This window comes from Austrofundulus limnaeus, unplaced genomic scaffold, assembly GCF_001266775.1.
Source record: "Austrofundulus limnaeus strain Quisiro unplaced genomic scaffold, Austrofundulus_limnaeus-1.0 Scaffold1, whole genome shotgun sequence".
In the NCBI taxonomy this organism is placed as follows: Eukaryota; Metazoa; Chordata; class Actinopteri; order Cyprinodontiformes; family Rivulidae; genus Austrofundulus; species Austrofundulus limnaeus.
The window spans coordinates 6063936-6072560 of NW_013952403.1; the positions used below are offsets into that span (position 1 = coordinate 6063936).

General features: G+C 38.5%; 1 protein-coding gene across 2 annotated transcripts; it reads right to left on the bottom strand.

Annotated features, from left to right (window-relative positions):
* Positions 1-553: 553 nt before the first annotated feature.
* Positions 554-7909, bottom strand: cabp2b (calcium binding protein 2b). 2 transcript variants are annotated; one of them, XM_014007052.1, is made up of 7 exons: positions 7780-7909; positions 7067-7324; positions 1822-1852; positions 1606-1740; positions 1381-1490; positions 850-997; positions 554-771 (listed from the first exon to the last, which is right to left on the bottom strand). In XM_014007052.1, the coding sequence occupies exons 1-7, from the start codon at positions 7861-7863 to the stop codon at positions 746-748; spliced, it is 792 nt and encodes a 263-aa protein (XP_013862506.1). In that variant the 5' UTR covers positions 7864-7909; the 3' UTR covers positions 554-745. The 2 variants fall into 2 exon arrangements, with proteins under 2 accessions (XP_013862506.1, XP_013862515.1); XM_014007061.1 differs by lacking the exons at positions 7067-7324; positions 7780-7909 and adding an exon at positions 3227-3436.
* Between the last annotated feature and the right edge of the window lie 716 nt (positions 7910-8625).

The window sequence follows — 8625 nt, forward strand, 5'->3', positions numbered from 1 at the left end:
ATTTTTTTCAGTTAGCTTTCTGATATTTTTGCCAGACTTTTTCTAATTAGTTAACATTTTGGCACTTTTACTTTTAGATATTGGACATTCTGCTACTTTTAGCTCTTTGCAAGTTTTTAAATCTTTTTCTAACATTTGCCACTGTTTACTTGATACTTTTAGTGTCAAGATAACTTTACTACACATATTTGTAGCTATCTTTTGTTATTTGGTAGGCCTACTTTAGCTTTCAGAAACCAGCATTGTTCTACTTTTGTTTTTCGCTAGGATTCTGTTATTTTTAGCTAATAGCCTATTTAGCTTATTTCAGCTCTTGTTCTTTTAGGTTCGCCTCAGCTCTTTTTGTATTTGTTCAGTTTTTGTTTGTTGTTTGTTTGTGCTGAAGAATCTACTCAGGTTGTTATTCTCTGATGCATCACAACATAAATCATACACAGCTTTTGAGTATCTTGTTTTATTTAAAAAAGTTTTTACACATATGGTTTTACATTCTAAAAACAAACGTAAAAATACATAAAATACATTAAAAAAACTGAAAATCAGATTCGTAAAGCTGCTGATATGTTTTTTCAGCTGATCATATGTAGGAACTATTCCACTTTGTAAATATTGTTATTGAAGATTAATATAAAAAATATTATTTCAATAGATTAAAATAAAATTCACTGCAGTATAGTGTTTTTCTTTTTTGTTGTTGTTGTTGTTTTGTTTTCATTGTCCAAAGGCCCGTCCACCTGACGTCACATCACCGAGACATCATTCGCACAAACTCTGCAAAGGCAAAACAAATATGTAAAGAAAAAGAACATGAATAATAAAAGATACACTTTTTTCAAACTTCTCTTTTACCCTCAAAGTCCACCTGGCCGTCTCCGTTGAGGTCAACGTCTTTGAGGATCTCATTAATCTCTCTGTTGGTCACTTGCTCTCCCATCAGCTTCTTCATGGCCTCCCGCAGCTCTGTCAAACTGATCTGACCGTCCCCATTAGAATCAAACTGAAGACCAGATAAAGAGGTAGAAGTACAACATTATATTAAAGGAAATGTGCAGGGAAAAAATGTAGAAAATTCACCAGTTTGCATAGCAAAAATGCTAACTTTGCTGTAATACTTAATCTCACCACTAGTTGGCAGTAAAGCTCACATTTCAGTCACGGTTTTTCAAATTTTATTTTTAGTTATTTATTAAAATTTTTATATAATTGTGCTTTTTATTTAGCAAAACAAGAATTCTGACCAGGTTGATTTTTATAGCTGTGTCAACATCARTGTTTATTGTTTTAGAAGCAAATGTTCTGTAGAGCAACTGAGAAAAAAAAGGAATGAAAGCTCCACTTCAAACTCTACAGGCCTCAGACAGCAGGTTGAAGGATCCTGACCTCTTTGAATGCATCTCGTAGTTCTTTTACTCCGATCATGTCTGCTGTCTCGGCCAGCAACTTTGGCCCCATCAGCTCCACAAAGTCCTCAAAGTCTATTTTACCACCGCCTGAAACACACATACAGTCAGGTTCAAAATAAAGCAACAGACTGGAGGATTTTCCTCTTGTTTGATTCAGCTTCTTTTGCTTTTTTGTTTGTTATCTGGGCGTCTCTCCACTCACAGATCTGCTGACTCAGCTCGATCAGCTCCATCTCTGTGGGCATGTATCCCATGGTCCTCATGCACTCCCCCAGGTCTCTGTGACTGATGCAGCCCTTCTTCTTCTTATCGAACTCTACGAAGGCCTCCCGTAGCTCTGATTCAAAGCAGMGACACATTAGTCGGATTATATAATGTTTGCTTAAGGTGCAACATGTTGAGATTTCTGCTGTCTCACCTTCAAGCTCCTCTGGTCTCAGCTCTCTGTTCTGTTAAAAAAAGACACAATAAAGATGTTAACAGCTCATCTCCTTCATGAAAAAAAAAGTGGAAAGAAATAAAGATGTCTTACATTTTATGAAACATCAACATGGTCTTTTTTATATTTCAATGTATATTTCAGTTTAAATAATTTCCCCTAACATTAATTTGACTTTTCTCTTAATTCTGGCCCAGACAAATCAGAGCCAGATCCTGCAGCACTCGTTATAAAAGAAGCTCCACAAAACCAGTCAATGAGTTTCCATTAAAGTCAGTGATCAATCCCTCACTGTGGTGGGGGCAACATTGTGACGTAGTCCACTGATGACAGGAGGATTCAGCTGGTGTGATGAAGAGTCAGGATATAAAAACAAACGGATGCGAGTGGAAAAGTGTGTTACAGTCTGAACACAACCTGGACTAAGATCCGGACCTACAGTTCTTCACCAGAACCCCTGAATGAACCCTGACCCTCCTCCTCCTCCAGCTGGAGACCCTTCATCAAAGAGGGTCCAGAGAGTCCCTCCTCAGAGGCAGACCAGGCTGTTAAAACATCACTTGATAATCTCAATTCTGTATAATCATCTTAATTTTTTATTAATCTAAATTAACACATTTATATTTCATATTATTGAGCGGTGGAGCTTCAGTRTGTGCTTTTATTTTCACACAGAGAATATTTGTGGTGCCAGTTAATAATAGATGTTGGCAGTTTTAAGATTTAAAAACAAATAATTACTTAAAACATATTTCTAACTCGAAAAATACCAATCTGAAGATGCACAAGCTAAATGTTTTAACCAGAAATCAGTTAGACATTATGAACAAACACAGTTATTCCAAAACAGATCGATTGTCTCAAAAAAGCTTTCAGAAACTAAACAAYGGGAAAGCCTTTCAAAATAAAAGCAGGCAGGTGCTTTAAAAACTCAACAAGCTGTGACTCTGAAGTGTGTTCTTCTGTCTGTTTATAACATTTGGAAATGTTAGAAATACAAGTCAAATTACATAAACAAAAAAATTTCTCTTATAAATCAGGTTGATAATTTTATACGTCACCACAGAATTGATGTTCAGAAAAGTTGCAAAATTATCTGAATTCAAATTTTCAAAATCACATAAACATGTTTTACATGATTTAAAATCAATACCCCACAATAAACAACAATTTATATTCTTTAAGGATTCAAACTGAATAATAAACNATTTAAAATCAATACCCCACAATAAACAACAATTTATATTCTTTAAGGATTCAAACTGAATAATAAACAGTTCAATAAAGCAACTTTATGACTGATTTGCCTTTTGGGGGTTTTCACTCTTTTAGTAAAATAAGTTTGAAAAGGTTGGAAAAAAAAAACAAGACCAGTGTCCCCTACCTTCCTCATGTTGTCCTTCATGGATGATTTGGTGCAGTTTCCCATCACTAACCCCACCTCAGATCAACAACCAGCTGTTTTCCCTTCTTCTCTTTTGTTTCTACGCTCTGATTAAACTAACAAACAGYCCAAATCGACCTGTTTAATGTGGTTTCCCCTCACAGCACTTGTGTCTCTTTGCAGAAGCAGCAGGCTCTTTTCTCCTCCTGCAGGGCTTTTAATCCCCCCTCCCCAACATAAATCCCCCCTCCTGCAGTGTTTGCTTCTCTGTCGCTCACACGCGTYCAAACGACTCCAGTGAGAAGAGTTCAAGAGGGAGAATTAAGAGGAAATWAACACAGAAGGTTTAATCTGCAATGTTTAGATTAAAGAGGAGAGAGTGATGACGACATGAAGAAGAGGAAAWACTGGATTGGCTGGAAAGATTCAGTTTAAGTAAAATGTTTGCGTATAATACTGGATATATTGTTTGTTTTGTTTATTCCTCCAGCTGCTAATAATAATTTATTTTTTTATATTTGCCTAAAATAATTGGGAGCATTTCCGAACCATTTACTGATATGAAGAACTGTTTTAAAATGAAAATAAAAGTATAATTATACATAAATTTGGATAATTTACATGAAATWTCTGCTGAAGTCAGGAGAAGACGTTAGTGTGGGACAGTAATGACTTCATTTGGCAGCTGTTTTAATGGATGTTGGAGGCAAATCCTTTAAATCATCAGTTTTGGATGGAGTGTCGATGCTGGAACTAAAAAGATTGTGGGATTTTCATGAGGACCTAAACTTTCTGTAAAGGATTTAGTTCTCATTAGCTTCCACATTGATTTACAGACAGAAAAGCTTTTAATTTGTTGGCCAACAAAATCTTTTTTTTTTTTTACCTTAAATGAAGCTGAGACACAATGTAAAACTGACTCAGACTGATTTCACCCATCATAATGGAAATTTTGGACTTTTATTCATTGTCTTTTTTGTTGTAGCAATGTAGGTCATGAAACAGAGGTCAATGACAAAAATAAATGAATAAACAAATAAATTTATTACTTTTTTTGTCGTAAAAACCACCACTAAGAAAACAAGACATTTTTAAACACCTCCATCACAGAACATGTGGAAGGAATCACTCTGAGCAGCGTTTCTGTTTTAAAGTTTCATTATTTTCTGATGAAACGGAGACTAAAGAAGCACAGAGAGGGTTGTTGGTGCCAGCAGACCTACTCAGATTAATTACCAACCTCATTCTATCTAATTAAAGGTTTGGATTAAATTGAAGCCTCCTGGTGGGGGTCTGTGTGTGTGTGTGTGTGTGTGTGTGTGTGTGTGTGTGAATAAGAGTTAATGACTTAAAAATGACTGGAAGTCAATGAAAGTTCCTGTGGAGAGATTAAGACATTATGTGTGTGTCCGTATGAGAGAGAGAGAGAGAGAGAGAGAGAGTGTGTGTGAGAGAGAGAGAGAGAGAGAGAGAGAGAGAGAGAGAGAGAGAGAGAGAGAGAGAGAGAAACATTATATTTTATTGATGAAAATATCTTGTGCTGATCTGGTGTCACACATCAGCTGGTTTAAATGTTGACCAAGAAGAAATATAAAAAATGGAGAGCTGAGGACTCATCCCTGGGGTACACCAGCTTTGTGTTTTGAAACTGATTCATCTGAGCTGAAATATGTATTTACCCCACAGTGCTGGATTATACTGTGTTGTACAATACTTTACTGAATTGCATCATATTGTATTGTAATGCATGGTGCTGTGTGTTTTTTGTATTATATTGTATTTTGAAATATTGTAGCAAATTRTATAGTATCATACATTATTACTCTGTTTTGAAGTATATTTACTTGTATTTGTGATTTACGATGCATGCTTTAACATAGTATCATAAAGTATTTTCTTGAGTTGTATTTTGCCACATTAAACATTATTTTATTGTTTTGTATTATTATTATTTSTATTTAATGATATTCCATTCCTTGTACGTCATTGCATCTGAACCCAGGAAGTGGTCAGGCACAAGGAGATCAAAAAGCAAAGCTGATTTGTTTAACAAAGGAAAAGACCAAGGTAGCGGCAATCTCATGGAGCAAAAACACAAGGTACTAGGACATGGTGCCAACACAACACAGAACTGATGAACAAATGTGAAGACGCTGTATATAGAGACACTACTGTGTTGAAATGACAAACACCTGAGAGGGAGACAAGAAGTGTGGGAGGAGCACAGAGGAGCAGGAAACACATAAAAACACAAAACCTCACACTAGTTTTTTTGTATTATATTGTATTTTGTGAAATTGTATCACATAGAAAAATATAAGACTGTGTTGTATTGTATCATAGTGTACTGTATTTCTTTTTTTTTTGTTGTATTAAGTTATATTGTGTCTGCATGGTTTTGCATTTTGTTAAATCTTATTTTTTATGAAATTATATTGACTGTGTTGTGTTGTATGGCAGGAATATTTCAACTAGTTACCTGCGGCCACATCTGGCCTGCAGGTAACTTCTGTTTGGGACGCCCATGAGAGCCAAAAATAAAACTATATAAATAATTACATAATTTATTATAAAGCAGATTAAAATTAAATTGTGAATTTAAAATTTTGGGTTCAAGGCAACACAATGAGCAAATTTAAGAAGTAAAAGAAATAATACTTCTTCTTCTTGTGCTTTTAATTTAGTTGAATAGCCCTGTTGTAAGTGTTGTCAAAGTAACAAAGCTGCAGTCCGCAGGTCTTATTTCTCAAATACCCACAAATACAGCAGCTTGATGCAGATACTATATTTTTAGCAGTCTTTCAGCCCTCTGAAGTGTTCTTGTAGCTCAGTCCTGCTGTCATGTGAGGTTGTTCTGTAATGCACAACTTTAAGGAGCTGATGAGTTTGTGCTGGCCATCTGTTTTCCTTTATTTCATTATGTGAGCGCTCTTTGAGAGGACTCACTGTGCCTGACTTGTCTGTGCAACTTAAGCTTTATGCAATAATTCACTGAGTGTCATTCGGATCTGATCTTCTGTTCTCCTCTTTTCTCTCCAGACTTTCCTGACTTATCTCTCCCACTCACTCTACAGTTTTTTTTTCTTATTTTGGACCACTTACGTCACCACTGACATCACATTTTACTTTATTTTTACATCCATTTCCTGTTGCCAGCCTCAGCCTTGCTCATCATCTCTATCTTCAGAGCTTCCTGACGTGATCAGGTGGATGTGACTCTCTCTCTCTCTAAACCTCCCTGAGCTCCAGGTCAGGAGGAAACGAGCGATGGCTTTAACTTGAGTTTGATCTCCTGTGGTTTAGATTTTAACGTCCAAACTGGACACTTTCTCACAGCATGGCGATCCGAACTTTAGTGACAAAGGCCCGCCGTATGTCAACGTGTCGTGTTTCGGTTCTRCCCGCCTGAGTGATGGAATGTGATGTGATACTGAGCTTATAGGGTGACATCAGAGACGGGGAGCTCACTGGATCTCCAGCACGCTGTAGTCGTATCTGTTACGGATTACACATTGGTAATGTTTTCTCAAAGTATAGGAGCTTAAACCTTCTTAAGCACACACATCACCAGGTTCGGTTTTTGTCTTCTGAAGACACCAGATGTTCAACAAGGGTTTGGTGGAATGGGTGTCAAAGTGAGGCAAGTATGGATTTAGGGTCTGCTCTGGGATCTCAGAGGCTACAAAGAGTTGGGTTTTAAATTCAAACTGGAGGTGCAGGATTTCCATCGAGTTCTCCGCGAGACATTCAATCAGCCGGAGAATTCGACCCAATGAAACACAACTCATGCAACTGAGACACGTGTACGTGACACGTACGCTCCGATGATCCAAACCCTACCTGTCCAAACACGGAGTGGACGATGGGCAGCAGATCCTCTGGCTCTTCCTCCAGCTCTGCCTCAGCGTTTCTCCTCTGCCGTCCCTCCATCATCTCCTCCAACTTCTCCTCCAGGGCCTCGCTGTCCTCCTCCGCCGCCGGCGTCACGGCTCGGAGCGCCGGCGGCCGGGATTTCTGAGGCAGAAGAGCTGCGCTTTGCCCGTCGCCCTGGTCGATGCTTTTCTTCTTCTTCATCTTCTTCTTGATGGCAGCCTGAACCTGTTGAAATACACACACACACCTTGGTTTAGTGTTTGCACTGAAATAACTGGAAAAATGGTGGGTGCTTAGCTGTTTATATACTTTACTTCAGGATTGTGAAATTTCACAATGAAACAATTAAAAATACAGCAGGCAGATCTTCCCATACATTTAGGGTTTTACAAACAATATATAACAAAAAGCTGTTATTATCATATAAACTGGAGAAATTTATCAAAAGAAGTGTTCACGTTTACGTCGCAGATGATTTAAGGTCATTTTAATTTGGAGATGAGCTTACACCCTTTTAAAAACRATTCAAATCTACTAACAATACAGTAAATTCGAATAAAAAAAGTGCACAAAAAGCCCTAAATATGAGCAGATAAAGATGATGTGAGAGCTACAAAGACACTAACACACTTCCATTGAACCTAACGGGTCTAAATCTTCTTACTCCCCACCACACACACCTGTTTCGGGGTCCTCTCCGGCGGCRCGCTCATGGCTCCGGCACCGCCTCCTGCGGCGGACGGCTCTCGAATGAGCATGAACATGTCGCTGTGACAGGCTCAGCCTCACAAGCACACGCTCTCTCTTCCTCCCCCTCCCTCGCCGTCCCCCTCTCTCTGCCTCACCTTTCTCCTCTGCAGCAGCTCTGCTTCGATGTTTTGTTTTAATGTGGTAAAAAAGCACAAACAAATTAATAAAAAAATCCTCCTAAACTGTGCTGAAAAGGTCAAAGGTCAGCCTTCTTTCAGACCAGACAACAAAAAGAAGGGGAGGATGAAGGAATGAGATGYTTCTTCCCGTCTCTTTTTTCCCCCWCAGCGGGTTGTGTTGCTGAGYGTTTCCTGGAGCTTCTGATCATTTCTGTCTCTAGGTGTGCTCAGGTGAGGAGGTTTTTATTATCATGCAGTCGTCTTGGCGCTGGGATTGAGTTCCTGCACCTCTGCCCTCTCCAGCTATCTCCTGATCCCTCAGGTGACACTCTACACCTCCTGAACTTCACCTCCCTCTCGTTATCTACCTCTAACATGTCGATCTCTATCTCTCCTWCCCTTCCTCAGCTTTTCCCACCTTCTCTCTTCATCACAGGTAAACACGACTCTCGTTGCTTTTTTACTTTCCTCTTCCAGCTGTTGTTCAGCTGTCATGAAATATGCTGGTGGGGTTCATTGTTTTTTTTAAACATTTTTATCGTCCACAGGTGAAGGCGAGCAATGATAACTGTGTTTGTGTATCTGTTAACAAAATCATCCATCCATCCATTTTCTGTACACGCTTATTCCTTTCAGGGTCGGGTGGGTCACTGGTGC